Source organism: Trematomus bernacchii, unplaced genomic scaffold (assembly GCF_902827165.1).
Source record: "Trematomus bernacchii unplaced genomic scaffold, fTreBer1.1, whole genome shotgun sequence".
Classification (NCBI taxonomy): Eukaryota; Metazoa; Chordata; class Actinopteri; order Perciformes; family Nototheniidae; genus Trematomus; species Trematomus bernacchii.
Window position 1 is genome coordinate 3,076,313 of NW_022987654.1, and position 21,322 is coordinate 3,097,634.

Here is a 21,322-nt window from a genome sequence, read left to right on the forward strand (position 1 = left end):
TTAAATGTTGCGTTCACGGCAAAGCGAACTTACCTAAATCATCCATGTTGGCCGGAAATCGTTCCAATGCTGGGAACCGGACCGGGTCCTCCTGTCGATCACAGCCGGACTGAAAGCACCAGATTTCAGCTCCCAAAACGCAGAGTGTTCCGCTCGCTGAACGGCGCAGTGAAGTTTTCAAGTTCCCCTGCTGCTCGACGAGCCTCAAACACACACATATCCTACTGCCCCCCTGGAGTCTCCAACAGCCCACATCCAGCCCCCTGCCTGCCCCCCCCCCCCCCCCCCCCCCCGGCGCCACACAGGGTCCAGCGACATCTAGCGACAGAGAGGGACTGCAGACTCAACATGCAGTACTTCATTTAATTGTGTTAAAATAATATAAGATGGAACTTTATTTATCCCCTTGGAGAAATTCAGGCGATTATAGCAGCAACAGGGTATGATTGAAAAACATGAGTCACCCAAGGTAAACATAAAGATAAAATAGAATAAAAATAAAAATAATAATATATATTTATTTATTTTAAATAAAGAGATAAAGTGATAAAGTAACTGTTGAAAGAGATATCACGGTAAAACATTGGCCATTTGAATGGACATATATATTTTTTGTTTGTTAAATATATTTACATAAGTGCACAGGTTAAAGTCTTGTAAAAACAGTGCAGGTTTTATGTACGTAGCCTTTTAAAGAATAAAAGCCAACACCAATTGCTTTGTCTCTTTCCTAATATCTTATTTTAGCTTTATTCATTGTATTATAACTTTACAATACAAGTACAACGTTAACTGAAAAGTCCAGTAGTGCAATTCCAGAGTCGCACTACTGGACTTTCGGCACATTTGTATTTGAACATTACGAGCATTATTTGATACCCCTGGATATTGTGAATCCTTCTGCCATGCCAACAAATTCCTTATCCAGAACAACTAGGGTCTTCGCATAAAAATGGCCTCATGTTCGGAGACATAGAGGCCATTCAGAAATAAATGAACGACCTGATCAACCAGAAGACACAGGTCACCAGCAGTGTCTCTGAAATATCAATGGCCACAGAGTTTGTTGCAACATAATATCCCTAAAAGGGTGAAGGAGGAAACAGTTCATAGTTTCAACGAGCTGCAAAACTTTCATATCTTGTCTGAAAGGTTAATGGTGGGGCTGAAGGGCCAGGAGGACTAGATCTGAAGAGGAGCTGGGCTGTGGGAGTGAACCTGACAGGCTTTGCTTTTGTATAAGGTTTGGCAAACTCTTTTTCCCAGAATTGAGGAGTCAGGGTGACAGTGGAGTATGTGGAGTTTGGGGAGCATGCCACAAACGACCCCAGAGGAGACCGATGTTTTGGAAGTGGTTTTGTCTCTGAATGGTAGATTTAGAAGGAAGACGTAAAGATTTGGGTGGTTGGGTTGGTTTTGGTTGTGCAGACTAGTCCTACAAGAATGATGAATGATTGTTAACAGCTGAGGTCTATGTCCTGAGAGTCCTGCAGACACCAGACACCATCCAGCCCAGGAAGGACACTCCACTCTTGTCCTCTTCCCAAATCTCCTGTAAAGAGAGTATGGGAATTTTGAAAAGGAATAAATCAAGCAAAGTAAATGTAATGTGTGAGCATTTGTTATTCATCATCAGTCATCAATAGCCTTTGCTAAAAAAGATTACCCTGTTTCTCTATGTAGTTTTACCCCCGGAAAGAGATTACATTTGACACATACGTTGCATTGACGGACTGCGATCAACACATGACCCAGATGTTAAACAACATTCACTCATTACAAGCATTCATTTAAAAAAGAATACTGTATATCACAGTTGGTCTTTCATTAGTTTCAGGGAAATTCCCTAAATCCTGTCTTGTCTTTTTTTTAGGCCTGTAAACAAATGTTATGTACATTTAAATGTATTATGTCGCTTGAGTGCCACCTGCAGGTGAAAGACCATTGTAATTTTGCAGGACTTCTAAATGTATTTGTAAATGCTCACTCAAGTGGATATCAGAGTGCTAATTGGCCTGAAAAGAAAGAAATTCAAATATAAACGGACTGAGCATAGACAACATAACTGAAAATAATAGTCCACAGATATGTTATCAATGGAGAGAACTAATATCTAGCCTCAAATCCACAAATCATCCCTCTCTGGATGCCGACTCAGCATAAATTCATCCATTATTTCTCAATGGTGTAGAGTGGACCTAATGACACCTAAGAGCTGTATTGAATCTCAATATAAGTCTGCAATAGAGCACTTATTGCAACATCAGCACCCTTTAAAATGCTTCCCCTGATCAATAATTGGTGTAATATTACTATAATATTCTACAGGGATTTACAGCAGTTAGATGATAGTAACCATATTGTGACTTTACATGTCATGTCATCATGTTTTCTGTGGAACATATCACTTTGACAGTCCTGCATGATAATTTATAGTTTTTCTTACCAGGAATTCATTATTAAAATTATTATTACAGACATGTTCTGGACATTTTGATCACTGTAGCCCTTGTTTAACATTGTAGATGTCCATTTATACTGTATTTAATCATGTATATTCCTCAATGGCCTCTAGGGGGCGTTCAGGTACTAAATTATACAGATGGAGGCCCCGCTCACACGGGACCGTTTGCGTTTATGCACAGTATGCTATTCAAAAAAGTCTTCCGTTCACATGCATTTGTTTCATTTAACGTGTCTGTTCAAACGAGGCCGCTGGAAACGCTGTAGTACATATGCTGGGACTGTAAGTGGCGCTGTAACTTCCGCCAAAATACACCAAAAGCCGCGAAGAAGAGCAACCGAGCAGCCCCGCTGCAATGTTGCCATGGCTACCCTTCTGTTTAAGCCCCGAAACTGAAACTGAAACTGAAAGAAACTGAAAGAAACCAATCTGTGGATATTGCATCCCGACCAAGAAACACGAAAGAAAACAACTCCGTGGAGAGGACGGCTCAGAAAGAGAGAGATATTCTCTACAAACACCGGGTGAGATCCTCCTTTGTCAATATAATGGATCAATGCATGAAATCTGACTCTGTTTATTTTGTTTAAGGAGTATATTGGGCGTTAACAATTCTGGTTTGCCTTTTATAATATTATTTCATTCAAGAACCCCTTGTGCGTTTAATTAACACAGCTATTTTTGATAGTTGATACAGCAGTGAGCAGGAGAGGTGGGGAGAGGCGGGGCTATCGTTATTTTTTCAGGAAATATTCGTATAGAGGTGATTACACGGACTCGGTTGACCCCCCAGAGCATTTCGTTTGCAAATCTATCCACCTTGGGACCCGTTATTGTTTGTGGGGTCAGTTTCTATCGGCCTCGTGTAAATAATAGGGCTATACGCACGCGAAACTATGCAGATACAAGCCGTTTGTCCACTAAAAATGCAGTTGTATCCGTTTCATTTCAGTGCCTTTTAATACTCTAATTAGTTCCATTAATTTTTATTATATCCCATATATGTGTACATAAACTTGGTCAATAAAGCTGGTTCTAATTATGATTAATTTGAAGGTATACAAGTATTATTTTGATGGCACTTTAACAGTAAACAAACCAGACTCTTTTAGAATGTTTATGTTTGAATCTGAGAAATGTTGTAGCCTTCAGTTAGTAGAAAGATTAAGATCAACATTTAAAAACATTTCTCCTATTAGTTACATTTCTTCTTAAATAGATTTATTTCAGATTTGACTCCACATCTGACAGGTAGGTCATTATCTTTGGAAATAGTAAAAACTTTACAACGGTATGTGCAATATTACTTATTTGTAGAGTTGAGAGAGGAAAATAACCAGCTAATCACTAACGTTACTTTGAAATGTTGTTAGGTCTTTAGATCAAGATGGCGACAGTCAGTTTAAAGGAGCAATACAAAAGCCTGCAGGAGGAAAATGACCAATATGAGAAGCTCATCAGCCTGCAGAAAGATCAATTGGTCTCTCTGGAAAGGGAGGTAAACTACAGATGGACATATACTGTACTGTGTTAGTGTGGGTTTCACCTTCACCCAATTGTCTGAACTCAGTTTATGTAGCACAACGTTTTTTTTATCTCTGTTTTTGTTTAGATATTATATGTTGTGCTTCATAAGTATTAGATGTCACAGTACTAATAATAGTAGTATGTGTAGTAGTAATACTAGCATTAGCAGACTAGTACAGAATATTGTGCTCTTACTATTTGTTCAGACAGAGTACGGTCAGATAGGTGCATCATTATTATTTTGTGTTATCATTAATTAAGTTGAGGGCACATTTGATTGGAAATGAAACAAAAGCAATGAGGGAGTTAACCTAAATGTTACTTTATTTACACATATTAAGGGAATAGTGGCTGAATTGTAGAGTAATTGCTCCATTTTAGTGTTATTCAAACTATGGCGATATTGACAGTCCTGTAGTTTCTCCACTGTTCAAGCAAACTTAAAGCTGAACGTTAACATGTGCATGTTTCATTTCAAATTCAATGTGCTACAACCAGCACCAAATACAAGCTGTGACTGTCTGTATAGTTACAAAGTGTGTTGTACAAAGTGTGTGTTCTTTCCTGTGTTGTTTCAGATAACTGTGTCAGAGAACAGTATCCAGGAAAAGCTAACAGTCCCAGGAGGTCTCTTCAAACTAAAAGGGAAGCAAAGCCGCCTCTGGAAACACATCCGCACCTTAGAAAACGATCTCAACCAGGTAGTCATGCTAAGAAAGACCAACTTTCTCTAAGTCCCATCCAGATAAATCAGTACCATACAGGAATATAGTAATTCATTTTAGGAAATACACATATTTGCTTTCATGCTGAGAGTAAGATAAGAAGACTTGCGCTTCTCATACTTCTATACTGAGTGTAGCCTAGTATAGAGACTGAAAGTATGGGGAGCCATGACTTTTTCCCGAAGTCACTGCATCCAGCCAATAAATAGTGTGGCAACAAAATGCAACACCACATCTAATGTGTTAACAATCTTTAGAGATGCTAGGAGGTGGATTTGATATCTTCAGAGGGAGCCAGACTATAGAATAGAATAGAATTGGGAGGGATGAAACCCTCTTTAATGGTCACACATGCAGAGCAAACAGCACACACAGTGAAATGTGTTCTCTGCTTTTAACCCATCCTAGTACCAGGAGTCTAGTACTAGGAGCAGTGGGCAGCTATTGTACAGCGCCCGGGGAGCAATGGGAGTGAGGGGGGAAGGGGGAGGTCCGGTGCCTTGCTCAAGGGCACCATGGCAGGGCAGGAGGTGAACTGGGACCTCTCCAAGTAGAAGTCCACACTCCATATTTAGGTCTGGTCGGGGACTTGAACAGACAAAGTTTTCAGTCTTTGTGCTAAGCTCAGCTAACATGCTACTTGCTGTATTCTTATACTCCCCCCCCAAAAGTTAAACTATTGCTTTGTTATAAACACACATTTTAAACTGACAACTCCTCATCACAGTGAGTCTAATGTTTCCTTTATCTTCTGTAGTACACTATAAGGTTTGACAGGTTGATGAGCAGAAACGTGGATCTTCGCAAAGACATAGCTCACCTACTACAACAGAAAGGCTTATGGTGCAATGTTGCAAAGAAATTCAACAAGCAGTTGGCTACACAGCTAAACCAAACAGAGAAAATGGAGGAGAGTTTCACTGTGGCTTTCCAACAGAGGTGATTCACATGTTTGAGTGTATGTAGAAAACATGGTGGTGGGGGGGGCAGATCATTGATGTGTGTTTGTGTTGTTTTGTTCTTCAGGTCAGAGGCAGAGGGCCGAATGCTGGAGGTGGGGGAGTGGATCGAGGTGGAGACTGCTCACTTTACCAAGAGAAGGATGAAGCTGAAGACAAACATCGACCATGACGCCAAACTGCAGACTTTCATGGAGACCAAGTTGCAGGAAGTTATTTGTTTCGAAGAAAATGAAGACTCCAAGAATAGAAGTATGATATTAGCATGCATGTACTTAGTCCCTGAGAGGCACGTAAGAAGAAAAAGTGTTAGTTTGTGGTCTGTTGTTTCTCTCCTTATATGACTTAAAGAGAGGGGAAATGTTTTACTAGTTGAATAATCTTTCTAAGTTCCATAATTGTTTTCATCTGTGAACCAGACGGGGGAAAAAAGCTGTACAGGGTTCTTGATGTATTTTCTAAGTAACATCATTTTTTTCAACTTTAAAAAGGTGAAAAAGATTATGGGGGGGATTTTGGCAGATTATTTGCAGCTGTTTGTTGTTGTAATACTGTTTTTGGCCACAAGAGGCTGAAGCGCTCCACTACCTCATGTTATAAATGAGCATTAATTCAAAACACAATGAATATTATGCTTATATGAATTTACACTTATCCTTTTTTTATCCTGCAAAACCTTGTTTCATCTGTACTTTAGTTACAACAACAGAAGAGTAAGTCATTTGGATTTGAAACTTTATCCAATAATTTGATATTCCTTACTTGCCTCTCAGGGCTTCCATAGCCTTGGTCCCCATGTTTGATTTAGATAAGATTTCATGTTTTTCAGCCTGTTTTTAGCCTGCATCCTTATTGTTACAGAGAAACAGCTACAGGATGAGTCTGGAGTTGAGAAGCTGGAAATGTACCGGCAGGGCCACAGCAGTTTAGTGGAGGTCACCCAAGAGAGCGACCTGCGAGAAATCGCCCACATGTTTGCTCAAAACGATCAGAAGAATTTTGCTCGTATCAGCTATATCAATCAGCTGCAGAACAAAAGGAACATGTTGAGGCACAGCACAGACAAGATGAAGGCATGTGCATATATCCTGTTTACAGACTCACACAGTTTAACCTATAGTGTACATTTTATTAATGCACACGTGTGTTTCTCCTTCAGAGTGACATCCTGTTCCTGGAGGAAGAGAACAAAGGACATGATGAGCATATTAACAGCACGCTTAAGGATCTAGAAGTGAGTCTTATCACATCATATAGTCCATCATTTCTATATTATTATTACTATAAGTAGGCCCTGGTTTGATGCTGTTGACGCTCATGTGTACGGCCTCTTAAGCTAGTTTAGTGACGCTGAACAGGATTTTAATAACATATCATTATTGTATGACGGTCGCTCACAAGAGGAACATTTGGCTCAAAGCTGTTTCCTAGCAACACCTCTTTCAGGTACAAACCTGGTATATCCACAATGTCAATGATTAAGGAACTAAAAAACAGCTTTGTTGTAATGATGCATCTTTTTGACATTAACCAGTCTACTTTAAAGGTTTTTATGAGTTATGGAATTATCTCTCTGTCTGCAAATGTGAGTCGCACATCCAAAAATATGATGTCTCCTTTCCTATAGCTTTCCAAGTTCATTTTAACATTTGAATTGACCAGTAGGCTACAGATCAAAGTGAGGTGTAGTCAGACACTACCTTTCTTAGATCATGCAACTACTGTATAAATGGTATATATTCTTCCACATAAGTATCTCAGTCCCCTCACTAAAATAAAATCTGAGCTAAAAGAAGACGCTCCGTTTTAGTTTAATACAAAGAGTTAAGCTCAAACAAACTATTTAATGAACATATAGGTTTACCTACTGAATTAAAAAAATAACAAATGAACCAAAGAAAGTGAAAACCTTAAAGAAAATTCCGGCAATATGTGTATTAGTATTAGCCTGCAGAACAGTACAGCTTACAAAGAAGAAATACACTCTGCTTCTTTAACAACAAACACTTTATGCTCTTTTTGAGTTTTTGAGTCACATTGTAATCCTGCTAGTAATCCCCAATTCATAGTAAACGTAACAGTGATCTGATTACGTCTTTTCTTAATGCAACTAGAACTTTGTATCCTGATTACGTTATCCCGTTACATGTAATCCATTACTTTCAAGCCTGACAGTAAATGATTTAACAGAAGCATCCTCAGTGAGGAAATGAGCAATGAAAATGCCTTTTGATGACAAATATTTGACCTTTTTCTCAATATATGTCTTTCATATAAAGATCACAGTTGTATGGTTCTCATGAACTCTTTCTTCCCCTGTATCTTTGTGTGCTGCAGTCTGAGTTGGAGAAGAACCGCTGTCTGTCAGACTCTCTGGAGCAGCGGTGCGCTGATGTTCAGACGACTCTAGGCGAGCTGACGGGTGCCATCAGCGGCCTCTTAGACCACATAATGCCAGAAGCTGTCACTGTCAATCTTGACAATGTCGTACACTTCATCAGTAAGTGAACTCTTACCCTCTTAAACCTGGTCGTAAATATACATTTCACTGAGCCTTCATTCTACTTCAGGTATCCTCGAGGAGAGCATCAGTGGCCTGCTGATGCAGGCCAACAACATGGAAGAGGAACAGATGGATCCTCTGAGCATGCTGTTGGCCAACTTTGAGCTGCTACCAGGTATTAAACACATTTCACTTTAACTAACAATTCTGTATTTAACAGTTTTTATATGGAACTGCTCAACTGTATACGTCTTTGTCACAGGAAACGAAGTGGTGGTGGAAACAGAGCGCGGTAAATCTCCTGCACGCTCGCTCAAGTCTGCCTGATCAGACAAACTCAGCGCCGTCGCATCTTCTGACACTTCTGATGGCAATAAACAGCTAGCATCAAAGCCTGTTTTCCTGTCATTTCTTCCATCAGAATTACAAGTATTTTTATATTAATTACATTTTAATTTCATAGGCACGGAGAATGTCTGTTTTTCATATGAGAGCATCAAGGTTAAAGCGTCGTTCAGGGGTTTATCTTGACACATGGGGGTAGAGGAACTCTTCAAGATAAAATACAATGTTTTAGCATATTAGCAGCTAATAAAGCTGTTGTGGTTAATGTGTTAGCAAACACATCCTGCAGATATATTGAGACACATTAGCGTTTTTTTTGGAGCTATGTTTCTGGCCTCCTGATGATTGTATGTTTAATATCCTGCCATAAGTGCTGTTTTGTCCTCCACCGACTCCTGATTGAAATATCTGTCTCTTTAGATGCTAAATTCTCCTCTATTGCGAGTAACTAGTTGAATGCACAACATCATAAATTACAAAGAAATGTACTTGTTATAAGTAACTGTTTCTGAGGAAAATTATGAAATTCAATTAGAGCCACTTAACAACATCCTGGTGATTATAAAGTGGTTTCATCTGAATGTATGATTTTGGTAGAAATACATATGTACAGTACAGCCAATCGTAATTCCATAATAAAGCTATTCAATATGAATAAAGCTGTTTATATGAAATAGCTTTTAAATACAAGTTTGGCAGTAATCCGTGTATAAGTGCTACATGTATAAACGCTGCCCTGCTATGTTTATGCTTTATTGCCTAGAACTAAAACGCTGTTATTTCATCCATTGTCAATACAAAAAATAAATCAGATTGGTGCATTTTAAGATAACGGTCATTCATCTGGGCTAGCAGGCACAGCTAAAGTTAAAGGGACAATCTGCTCCTTATTTTCCCCTCCTCTCCCTCAATAGCAACAGCCTGTTCCTAGAAACATATAGCGCTCAAATCAGATCAGATGTCCTGTGTGATCCAAGCCTTTATCCCTAACCGCGTCAGAAGGCAATACCTCAGTCTGTGCATGACCCCCCCGCCCCGGAGCCTCCAGCTGCCAACAACCAGGGATCTTCCCCCCACCCCACATCACCCCACCTACTGTAAGTCTAGTGAGGTAGTAGATGTGGGTTCGGATCACTTTGTGGCATCCTATTGTGTGTCCCCCCCGCTGCCTGAACCAGCAGCAGTGTAGCATATCCCTCCTCACATCATCAGGACACTAAAATAACAGCAGGGCTTTGTCTCTCTAAAGCCCTCTGCTTCAGTAGCCAAACATTTTAATGCTTGGACGTGCACAATACACAAATAACTTTGTACATGCACAGACATACACACAATGCCACACACTCGTTTTGGTTTAATCTCTTGGGCATTGTAGTGGACCACCAACCACTATTGTTGAGTAGACACATTCACTACCAAACATGGAGTCACACTGGTGTAGCCATGTGTTCAAGCATCAATCTGACGAGACAGTAAACATATGACTTACATGTCACCTCTTTTACATACTTTGTGTACTGTTTGGAATTGTTTCCCCATTGTCTTTATCAAATGTTTAAAAATCAGAATGAGAAACAGGCAGTATTTTAAAACTTTTATTAGACGAACATTCACAGACCTAACAGTTGGATAAAATACATAGATGGTGTGGTGAAGCGTAGGTAATGGTAAATAAAAAATATTTTGTTTGCCTCAGTTGAATGTAAGAACATACAGGTAGCAGAGAGGAAGCTCACTTTGGTTACTGTCCATTTTTGGGGCCTGTGAACGCACATTTTGTCTTGGGCTCCTGAGTAAGAACTGAGCAGCAGCAAAAACAAAGAGCCAGAATCTCCTTCACGGGCCAGGTTCAAGTCATGTACGGGCAAAAGATAAACGTTCTATTTGTTGTTGAAAAGGTTTACTCCTGGTCCTTCTCCTCTCCGTGGGTGATGATGTGAACCAGGTTCTTGTAATCCAGGTTTCCTGCCACATCTGGGGGGAATGCAGCGAACATCTGCTCCATCTAACAAAGAAGAAAACAGATATTAGGACTAACTTTATCAGTGATTTAGCACTTCACAAAAACAATTGATTAGCATTCATAAGATGTATGATGATGATTCATTGTTTTTGGCGTGGATCTAGATGATCGTCATGATGACGTGTATCTTCCTGTGTTTTATGGACCCACGCTAAAAGCAATCAGACATCATTATGATAATGAGGTTCTACAATATACCTCTTCAGGGGAAAATCGGTCTGCTTGCGTTGTTAGCATCTGTGTAACACTGAATGGGAAAAAAAGAGACAAAAATACAGCATGAGATGACGAGGCCTGTGCGCACCAGGAGGAAATGTGCCGGTCCAGAGGGAGCCGTACTGGGCTGAATCATTGCAGTCAAACTCAGATGCCATTTTAAATTGTGAGTAAAACGCCAACACAACACTCCTCTAAATTAAAATCACTTACTAGTCCTTCTTCAGCGAGCCTTTCGCCTCAGGGTCAAAGACTTTAAAAGCGTTGAGGATGGTCTCCTCTGGATCAGCACCTGGAGACATCAAAACAGTCAGTACTTTTCTCAGTTGGATCATGTTTTTAAATAAATGTACATCGTTAGCCAGTTTGTTCTTACCTTTCAGCTTCTCACCGAACATGGTGAGGAAGACGGTGAAGTTGATTGGGCCGGGAGCCTCTTTGAGCATCTCATCAATCTCTTCCTGTTTCACATTGACACGTCCTGTGGCACCACACATTCAACATATGAACAACTGAATAAAGCAGATTGAGTTTCTGTAGGGCAGTAAGAACATACTGATATACTTGAGTACTGGATCTTTGCTTTTGTAATACTTAACAGATTTTTTAATTTGTTTTTTTCCAAAAATTGAACACAAACATTTGATAATTCAGTTTGTATATAAATGATGGTCTGCTCTTTACACCATGAAAGTATTCCTCTAATACATTTAATTGTTAACACTTTATCATTGCCAAATTCTTGACTAACCCAAACCCTTTGTCGCCTCAAGAGAAATATGGATCTTAAGTCCTGTTGAGCTTTAGCCCCTAAACAAACCTCAAAGACTATTGTCGTTTATCAATAATAATGAATAAATCTACAGCTCCTTGTAGGACTGAATACGGGGGATGCCAACGTACCTAGAGCAGCAAAAGTGTCCCTCAGGTCGTTCTTGTCGATGAAGCCGTCCCTGTTCTGGTCCATGATAGTGAAGGCCTGAGGGCAGATACAAAGTCTTGATAAGTGAGAGCAGCCACATGCTTTCAACCCAATTCCCAGAAAGAAAGGATAATCACGTCACATTCTCAGTCTTATATATATTGTGTGTGTCCTCTTTAAAGATGAGCACTTTTAAGTATTAATAACCCGTGCGCGCCCCCCCACTGAGGTTTATCCCGGCATCCAGGGCATGCCCAGCAGTTTATCTGTAGCTCTAATCACTGCTGACACCGTCTGGATGTCTGAGCAGCGCTGAGCGTCACACCAGCATACCACCAGGCCAGGGCCAGGGAAACAGACAGGTGGGCATACTACACCGATGAACAATGGCAATGGAAAGACAAAGAAGGACGGAGAGCGGAGAAGAAATAGAAAACGATGTATGTGTTGCTGTTGTAAGTATGAGTCATGATCATAATATTCAACATGGTGAGCTAACATGCATATTCATATGTCATTTCTACAATGTGTGAGCAAAATCTTAATTAGTGGGGGGACGATATTGGTTGAGCAGCTTTCACCTCTTTAAACTCCTGGATCTGAGCCTGCTCAAACATGGAGAACACGTTGGAGTTGGCTCCCTCTGCTGTCCTCTTCTTAGCTTTCTTGGGGGCCTTTTTGCACAAAGAAAGAAGAATAAATGCAATAAAAATCTCATGGCAGTTAAGTTAAAACTATACAACAGCAATACAATTGGTTGCATAGCTTTATATCAGAAGGGGAAATACCATAACAAAGTGCATGACCATTAACTCATTTTAGTATCCTGCAGCAGGTCGAACATTGTGATTATTTGTCCTTGAAAAATATGGTGTTATTTGGGATGCATTAAATTAAGGTTGTTGCAATACATCCAATGTGCGGTACACGTTTTTAAGAATGAATCCTCTGCCATGGTAAGCTACTTTCCATCCATTGATGTTTTCAAATCAAGCCTCAAACCATCAAACTTGTCATTCATCTCATTACGCTAATGACACAATGTTTCAGTTCAGATTAAGACATATCACACGTTTTAAATGTTTAAAATATAAAGATTAAAGTGTGGAAATATGGCACAGCCGCACAGATACAAAAATAAAGTTAGCATCTTTAAAGCCAAATCATGTCCCACATCTGCCATCAGACAGCATCCCACACGCACACAGGGACTTACCATGGCTGAGCAGCTGAGGCTAACAGTGATTTCAGTGAACAATGGGGAGACGGTGGGCGCCCTTTTGTAGTCCCAACCCTCAGCTCCACTGGATGATATTTATAAACTATGTCCTCTTTAGGAAGTGACAGGTAAATGATGCTTCATACAGCACATACAGTATGGCTGCTTGCAAGCGCACACACACAAACACACACATTAGACAAAGAGATTGAAATAACTGGTTAAGAATATCAAGAGCAGACTGAAGGTTGAAACACTTAATGAGGTTAAACTGCCCTCTGTCCACAGAGCAGTCCAAAGTATAGAAAGGCAAGGTAATAACAGATTAATGTTTATGTTTTTATATGAAAAATGGTGCTAAGGGCACCCAGGTTTAGCCAAATGGGATGGGGTAAAGTCACAAAAGGAATTTATCTGCAGAAATCAGGCAGTTTAGTTTCAGCTGATCAGTTATTGGACCTAAATCTAATACATTTAAAATGTGTGCTTATACTTGTGTGTTCCAGTTCAGTCTTCAAACAATATTAAATGCAGTTTGTCCTCACAATGCATGACATATATAAGTTAGAAAAATGACGTAGCTGGTGATGATGTAGGTAGAATAATACATATTTTAAACATGGAGTAAAAACTTTTAAAATAAGATTTTAAAATCAACAAACCAAGAAAAAAAGGAAACTGTATATTTTTTCAAACAATTGAATAGATGTGCTTTGAATGTATAGATAAAATGTTAACTTGAAGAAGGATATTTCCCATAAACCAATTTGATAACCTTTGCTGTTTTAACACCTGCATAAGGACCGACATTTGAGCTTCAATGTCCCTACTTTCACTAACAAAATCTTTATCACATCTGTTTTAAAATTCTGAAGTGTGTGCAAAATATTTCTTGTCTTCCTTCGATTCAAGACGGGTGGAAATCACAAGCTCCTTGAGTGCGATTTATTGACCTGTCAGGACTGTTTTATTGCCATCCTTATTAATCACATCTAACCGTAACCCACACGCTTCATATGTTACAGCCTGCACAGCACACACTGTTTACAGTACAGTATGTGTGCTCATATACTCTCTCTCTCAATGATAAATGTATCTGTCCCATTTCGTCCATGAAACAGATAATCACACACACATTGTTTCTGATACTATTAGTAAAGGAAAAATTATATGAAAAAGAGTTGATGCAATAAATCAATTTATAGGTCGATAGAAAAATAATCGCCAACTTTTTAAATCATAGATTCATTTTAAATATAACTTTTTTGGCAATAATGGGAAGAAATGCTCAGTGGCGTTGCCGGGCCTGGGGCAAATGCTGCGTTCAGCCTCTCAAATATGTCTTCTGCTTCTTTCTTTATATCTGGACTGAAGACATTTCCACGGACTTTGAAAACTGGGATGGAACTTTTGTATCCACCAAACAATTAACTGATATATATAGAAAGCAAGCATCAGATTTGAGGATGATGAAGATAATCATTACGTATGTAGTTTGCACTCTTGTAAAACTAAGCTCGATGTTGTCAACAGCAGAAGGTGCGACATACTCAAGGGAGATCTGCTGACATTGAACACGTTCTTAACAATGTGCCATTACACCATTAACACGTCGTCCGGTGTCACGTGTGGCTCTCAGGTCAAGGAAAGTGACAGTGTGTGAAAATGAGCTGAATGGGCCGGGGTGCGGAGGCGATCTATATTTAAAGAGAGGCGCTGAAAGCCTCCCTGCACTCACTGTCACATAAAAGCTGCTGATGAACCAACAGCAGATGTCCCTGGCTCTCATCCCGCAGCATGCTGTGCACACGGAGAGCCAGAAGAGTTATTGTTGCAGATGCTATTGTTGAAAACGTTTTAACCCCTTCAGCTCTTCTCAGTTTTGAGCTGCAGCTACCGGGACAGGAATGGCAGCGCCGGGATCAGACGTTTAAAAATAGACCACAACACAATGGACGTTGACAAATGGTCATTTCACACACTGAAAAAACTGGAACGTTGACTTTAATTAAATGTATTAAGTCACCAGATGTCAGATAACTGTATCATGTTAGTTGAAAGCAATACTATCAAGTTGAACCCTTATATATTTTGCTTTTAACTAACCTAATGCAGTTATGTGAAATTAGTTGACATAATATATTTAATTAAAGCCAACGATTTCAGTTCATTTAAGTGTGCAGAAAGCACAAAGCTGTTTTCTCTTTTCTCACATGATGGAGCTCTGAGTCTGCAGTTAATAATAACTGAACAACAACATGAGGAGGCAGAGTTAAAGACAATGGTTATAATATTTAATATTCTGTGACAAAATCTCTACAGGGAACGCTAATAAAACATTTGTTAGCAGACATCAATATCATATCCAGCATATTACGGCATGATGATTCAGGACCATGTGATTAGATACAAATAAAAAAATTATTGAAAAATATAATAAAACAAGACGGGAAACCCTTTTGTTTATAGAGTCCCGTAGAGACCAGTGTAAAGCTTGTGCAATCTGTAGCGTAGGGTGCTTTTTGTTTATCAATTGTGACCAACCTTCTCGACTTTAATACATTCACGAAGAGTTTAACCTATTATAAGAACCAAAGCTGATCCAGAAAGTTGAGTACACCTCCTGTTGAGGGCCCTGCTGTTAACAGACTCACTGGACAAGTTAACGTGTGGCATCTCATCTGTATGTATTACTGGAAACATGTTGTATTTCTATAGATCAAATGATGATCTATAGAAATAAAAGTCAAGTTTAAGCAGTTTAACAATACAAGTGGATGGTTTTAAGTGTTTTTGTTGGGTTGGGCTGTTGCCAAAAGAGTGCCTTAAATAAAAGAAAATTGAAGTGTTTATACTCGTGAAGAAGGAGATTTTGTAATTCACGTGCTTCGTTGTTAAATCTCAGAATAAAAAATATAACCCAAATGAGGCAGAAGCAGAAGACAACACTCCGTTTCATTTCAGATATACATATCCATGCCATTTACGAACCAGGAGAAAAACAAATATTATTTTCATCCACCTTGAACACGTTTGGGTTATATACAGTATTAGGGACGTGGTACAAAAAGAAATGCTCAAGCACTATGTTGAAAGCTTCAGACGTCATCTTTTCCCCCTCCTGTCATATAGTTCAGCACTGAGGTTTTGCCTGTGACGGATGGAAGTGCATACACGATCCAGATACAATCACTCACTTAGTAAAAGGATGTTCGGACATATTAAAAGAATACTCATTGGACATTCAAGAGGACACATAATCACTTGTTTTTCTTTAACAAAAATAGACATGGCTTATCCAGCCTTGAAATTCCTTCTCAATATATATAAAATTATGTCTCGTCTATTTACAGTCAGATAGCGTTCTGAAGGATTAGAAAGTCCTGCTGGGGATTGTGGGTAGTGCAGTTTGTTTTAGTGTTGAGTCGACCTATGTGAGGGCAGACAATGGTGTGTTTGTGTGGTTCTACAGGGCAGGGAGGGTTCTGTTGATTTGTATTGATATTTCTTTGTGCTCCAGCCAAGTCCTGTCACCTAAAGTAACCATTGGCAGATTAGCAGATTGATTGTAATCAGCTGATAATGATTGTTTGTTGACATGTCAGCGCAGCACTGGAGCCAGAAACACTATCCTGCCCCGATCTGATGCTACTGTGGACGGAGCTGAGCTGAGAGGAGGACGTCGTGTTACTACTATTCTGCCATTTTCACTAGTGACTGACTTTTGAAATATTTTAGGCATCGATTTGTGTTGCTACGGCTGTGCTTATTTATTGTTGTCACTGCTGTCTGGAGTAAACTGGAACTACCACTGAGTCAGGTCTGAAGTGAAGAACTCATTTCCCAGTTTTAGTGAAAATGACTAATCCCTTCTACAGGTGCATACTCAAATACACTGAAGATGTTGTTGAATATGGCATTTTGTTGACCTTTATTGACTCGGGTGAGCTCTGTGAGAAACATAACCCGATTCTAATGACATCTCTTTATTTCTGTGGTTCTCTCGCTGTTCCGACGGCTACAGTTGTTTTCCTCTGCGGGTTGTCGGCTTAGATGTCAGTAAAAACTCGTGTGGTAGTGTTTTTCATCATGGATTGGTGACACTCGCACTGGTTCTCTGCTCTCTCCGTTCCCTTTTTACAGAAGATGCTTTTCTCTGTCCGTGTTAGGGGTGGCTCCGCTGTCCTCAAACCGATGATTGGTCCCAAACCTGAGAGAAACAGTCAAAGATAAGGGTTATTAATTAAACATGGAGTAATGGACCACCAAGGAATATTGTTCAAAACTGAACCAAACGTAGTTCAATATATTTTTTTAACATTTTTTATTAAACAATTCCTTTAATTTAGTTTTAAATGTGTATAGAATGTCATAAATATTGTATATGTTCAGTTTAAATAAAAACAAACAATAAGGGGGTTCTCTTTTCTTCACTATGTCATTATAGATTTGTAAAAATAAGAGCTTTAAAAATGTACACAGACAACTTAGTTTCCCAATTCCTGGTATTTGCTGTTATCTTGTACATTTTACAAATGTCTGTTACAATGTCCATACATCCATTTCATGTTCTACTTTTAAAACCATTTCCTCGTAAGAGCTTTTCTTTTCTTTTCACCAGATATATAATTAATGAACATTTGTCTCTTTTCAGCATTTCTCAAGGTGAGCATAAATGTCATCACAGATATTATCAAAGTGGTCACTGACTGTCTATCATCCTCAGAGCCACATTGCAAATAACCCGTTAAGTATTCCCTGTCTGCAGCTCTGTGGAGTAGCAGTTAGTTACAGTAGAATATTCAACAGTAAAAGCGAACCTTGTTGACCTGGTTAATGGGCGTGCGACCGGAGCCAGTGTGAAGCCTTTGGCGCTCTTCGAACCGTCCGGGGGAGCGCTCCCTGCGGACGTCCATCATGCGGCCAGGAGAGCGGTCCATGCGGGGGTCCGCCATGGCCCGGCCCGGGGAGCGCTCTAACCGAGGGTCCGCCATGGCCCCCCGGCCCGGAGACGCCACTATCCGGCTCTCCAGCATCCGGCCGGGCGACTTCTCTCTCTCCAGCGGGCGGCTCGGGGACTTGTCCCGTCTGAACTCTGTGCGGGCCTCTCTGTAGCGGTGGGGGGTCCCGGGGTCTCCGTGAGGATTGCCTGCCAGCCTCTTAGAGATGTGCTCATTGTAGGAGGGGGGGCCGCGCTTGTTAGGGCTGTTAGGGAGGAACCGGGGCACAGAGACGGGCGGGGGGGGGGGGGTCAAAGGAGGAGGTATTTGTGTCTCTATTGGGTCATGGGCTCTGCTTGGCGCGGTCGGGTCAGACACAGCTGTGGTGAGGATGATGGACTCACAATAACGTTTATTATTATTGATGCTGCAGCACATTGCTCTTAATGGTTTGAATCACCCAATCCATGTGATTTAGTTTGCTGAATGCGGAGATGTCAGTTTCAGTAGCAGCACAGTGAGTAACAAAGGCTCAGTTGGTAATGACATTCAAATTGGCAATCTCAGTCAGAAGTCTTTATTCAACAATGATCTTATGAAAGGAGGCCTTTAAGATAGCAATTATAATTGAGAAAGACGTATCTCAGGATCTGTTACAGATAAAAAATGAACTTTTCCTCCTGTAAAGAGCAAAATGAAGTCATTACTTCCCTATTTTATACGCAGATTCAACCTAAAGTCCAGGACTTCACCATCACCACGTGTGGATGCCAACCTGAGCCCCGCAGAGTCCCATCGACCCTTCAGCAACACCCGTGAAGTAAGAGTGCTTAAATAAGGAGGACTAAACCCAACCCAAAAAAATATATATAGTAAACAAGATGCTCAGGTAAAGAGAAAGGAATAAGTAAACACATAAACGCAGATCCATGTCTCATCGTTGACTTTTCCATCTGCAGGATTCATTATTCCCTCAGAATGGTTTTCCAGAGCAATATGAGCGAATGAAGGCACGTCATCATTTATTCATCAATAAGTAAATAATGCATGGGTCAATCAAACCCTTTATGGGATGTCCTAAATTGGTAGTTCAATTCAAGACAGAGTGAATACACAGTTATGGGAATTCATCTCATTTGTGCATTCTGTAAATGTATTTATTCATTTCAATGTTTTTGAGCAATAAATATAAATATGTTATTAGATTGGTCCTCCATATGCCGAACATTAAAACAAACTAGGAACAGGAGTCGAACATATTTTCAATACGAGTGTCAATATCCAACCTCTTAAGAATATGTTACATCTCAGAACGCATGGTGCCTTCAAATGGAAAATGTCACCAAACTAAGACCCAACACCAGTTTGGTGTGAATGAGTTAATAAAGAGAGTGTGAGCGAGGTTATTTCCTCGTGTTCCCTCACCTGCGCCCGGAGCCGCTCCTCTGCAGCTCCCCCCCGCCCTCCTGGCTCTGGATCAGGTTGCCTTTGCAGCAGATGACCCGCAGTTTGTTCTGGTAGGAGGAGGCCAGGTAGATGGCCCCGGAGGAGATGGCCGGGCCAAGGTAGCGGGGGTTCGGGATGTCCAGGTGAGCGTACGAGTGAGGCCTGGAATAACAAAGATTAGACCTTTCAAAAATAAAGCAGTGACTGAAATAAATGGGTCTTGTTCACATATTTACTGAGCTATAGCAGTATAGAGAGGCCAAGTCCCTCCCCTTCCGGTTGAGCTCCATGGGACCTTATTTCGGGAAAAGTATGTATTGAAGTCAATGGGGACAAAAAGATTATCTTTCGATCCCGTTTGAATTGAGCCACGAATTACACATATGATGTTTGTGAATTTAAAAGATAATTTTGCAAGTCAAGAAAATAAAAATGTGTCGTAAAACTGCGAAGTAACACTTTTTTTGTGTGAAACCGCTCAATGAACTACATCTCCCGTCTCGCACCACACACCAAGACGGCCGTCACGTTGACACATTTCACTTCTTTCTTTCAGAATGAGGCGAAAAGTATTAAAAGAGGTGAAAATCACTCCAAGTCTGGGCATGTTGAGAGCTGTACATACACACAAGGGGAGTTAGTCGGTTCCGTAAGAGCCAGCATGCGGGACCGGGATTCTGGGATTTGTAGTCTTTCTAGTTGCGTATTTTTCATAGTTTTATATTTCAACAGTTTTACGACAAACTGTGACTTTTTTGACATGGAAATTATTATTTAAGATTGACAAACATCATATGTGTAATTCGTGGCACAATTCAAACGGGATCGAAAGATAAGTTTTCTCTCTCCATTGACTTCAATACATAATTTTTACGAAATAAGGTCCCATGGTGGTCACCGGAAAGGGAGGGACTTCGCCTCTCTATTGTGAAATTGACTGTTAAAGGATGCTGATGCAGTGACTAGAAGACAATCTCACCCCAGAGCAGCGTGGCCTTGAATCTCAATAACATCCAGAGAGTTGAAGTACGTCACAAACAGGTAGGGTTCCCTGTAGGCTGAAATACAAAACACTTCAAATCTAATTGCAAATCATAAATGGAATTTTACAGAGAATAATACATTTTTAAGCGACATTTTAGGAAACTCTGATTTACACTAACCAAATGAGAGAGGCAGTCGGCTCCATTTGATGTCTTCACTTCTACTCCTGCGACCGTACGCATCCACAAACACACCGAACTCTGCAGGAACAAATCCAGGTATCACACAACACTGCAGGTGACAGTTAAAGGTATTATAATAACTTTTTAAAGTAAAATAGTCTCCTTGTAGGATGAATGTAGATTTTCTTGCACACATTTTCCTTGTGTCGAACTGCATATAATAAGGCTGGACAGCATTATGGACAAAATCTAATCTCACAATATTTTTGACATAAAACCTCAGTGTAGATTTTGTGACAATATTGACACAAAGGCAGTGCTTTACCAAAAATGAAAAACATTAAGAGCATTAATATATAGAGCAGCAGGAACCCACAATTATAAAATGACATTTAAAAAGAGTCAAAGACAAAAGCCAAGACAATCAAATAAAACTAAAACTAGATGAATCTAATATAGAATAAAACAGGTATTACATTCAATTATTTAAGTTACAGCAAAGTGTCAAATTGTAGGCTTGACTATTGGTGCTTTACACTATCAGATTAGCCATACTACGATATCCCAAATCTAAGACGATATTTCATCTCGATGATATCGACACGCTGCCGACTTCTTTCAAAAAGTACCGAACAGGTGTGCCGACACAATGAAAAAAACCGTCTTACCATGGAAACAGAGCAGGTACTCGTCCTTCTGTGGAGCCGTGGTGACCTGGATGATGGAGATGGGGAAGCTGTGCGAGGACGCGGCGAAGACGGCTGACGCCAACGTCACGTCGTTTTTATCCAGGAACTCTGTAGAAAGAAATCATCAACTCAGGTGTGAAGTTTCACAAACTTCATCTACCTAACAGGAAATATTATT

The 21,322-nt window shown here is 40.1% G+C and overlaps 4 protein-coding genes across 7 annotated transcripts in view; 1 reads left to right on the forward strand and 3 right to left on the reverse strand.

Annotated features, from left to right (window-relative positions):
* Positions 1 to 260, reverse strand: part of pxna (paxillin a) — a 28,263-nt gene extending 28,003 nt beyond the window's left edge. The window contains exon 1 of the mRNA XM_034134953.1: positions 34 to 260. Within this exon, the coding sequence (XP_033990844.1) occupies positions 34 to 46 (13 nt within the window). The 5' untranslated portion in view covers positions 47 to 260. The remainder of the gene's footprint in view (positions 1 to 33) is intronic.
* Positions 261 to 2,930: 2,670 nt separating this feature from the next.
* On the forward strand, positions 2,931 to 8,570 carry LOC117486561 (coiled-coil domain-containing protein 63-like). Of its 2 annotated transcripts, XM_034135070.1 has the most exons (10): positions 2,931 to 2,988; positions 3,838 to 3,962; positions 4,570 to 4,692; positions 5,474 to 5,655; positions 5,743 to 5,927; positions 6,537 to 6,748; positions 6,835 to 6,909; positions 8,013 to 8,175; positions 8,246 to 8,353; positions 8,441 to 8,570. In XM_034135070.1, exons 2-10 carry the CDS (start codon positions 3,852 to 3,854, stop codon positions 8,503 to 8,505), a joined length of 1,224 nt encoding a protein of 407 aa, XP_033990961.1. In that variant the 5' UTR covers positions 2,931 to 2,988; positions 3,838 to 3,851; the 3' UTR covers positions 8,506 to 8,570. The 2 variants fall into 2 exon arrangements, with proteins under 2 accessions (XP_033990961.1, XP_033990960.1); XM_034135069.1 differs by lacking the exons at positions 2,931 to 2,988; positions 3,838 to 3,962 and having other exon boundaries at positions 3,986 to 4,692.
* Positions 8,571 to 10,105: 1,535 nt separating this feature from the next.
* Positions 10,106 to 19,350, reverse strand: myl2a (myosin, light chain 2a, regulatory, cardiac, slow). 2 transcript variants are annotated; one of them, XM_034135036.1, is made up of 7 exons: positions 19,269 to 19,350; positions 12,266 to 12,358; positions 11,666 to 11,741; positions 11,139 to 11,243; positions 10,976 to 11,054; positions 10,745 to 10,793; positions 10,106 to 10,528 (listed from the first exon to the last, which is right to left on the reverse strand). In XM_034135036.1, exons 2-7 carry the CDS (start codon positions 12,299 to 12,301, stop codon positions 10,424 to 10,426), a joined length of 450 nt encoding a protein of 149 aa, XP_033990927.1. In that variant the 5' UTR covers positions 12,302 to 12,358; positions 19,269 to 19,350; the 3' UTR covers positions 10,106 to 10,423. The 2 variants fall into 2 exon arrangements, with proteins under 2 accessions (XP_033990927.1, XP_033990926.1); XM_034135035.1 differs by lacking the exon at positions 19,269 to 19,350 and adding an exon at positions 12,901 to 12,906.
* The window catches only part of cita (citron rho-interacting serine/threonine kinase a), a 44,680-nt gene continuing 38,533 nt past the window's right edge, over positions 15,176 to 21,322 (reverse strand). For both annotated transcript variants that reach the window (XM_034135034.1, XM_034135033.1), the window contains exons 43-48: positions 21,124 to 21,252; positions 20,453 to 20,533; positions 20,269 to 20,347; positions 19,269 to 19,451; positions 17,724 to 18,108; positions 15,176 to 17,113 (exon numbers count right to left, since the gene is read on the reverse strand). In XM_034135034.1, coding sequence (XP_033990925.1) covers positions 17,090 to 17,113; positions 17,724 to 18,108; positions 19,269 to 19,451; positions 20,269 to 20,347; positions 20,453 to 20,533; positions 21,124 to 21,252 — 881 coding nt within the window. In that variant the 3' untranslated portion in view covers positions 15,176 to 17,089. The remainder of the gene's footprint in view (positions 17,114 to 17,723; positions 18,109 to 19,268; positions 19,452 to 20,268; positions 20,348 to 20,452; positions 20,534 to 21,123; positions 21,253 to 21,322) is intronic.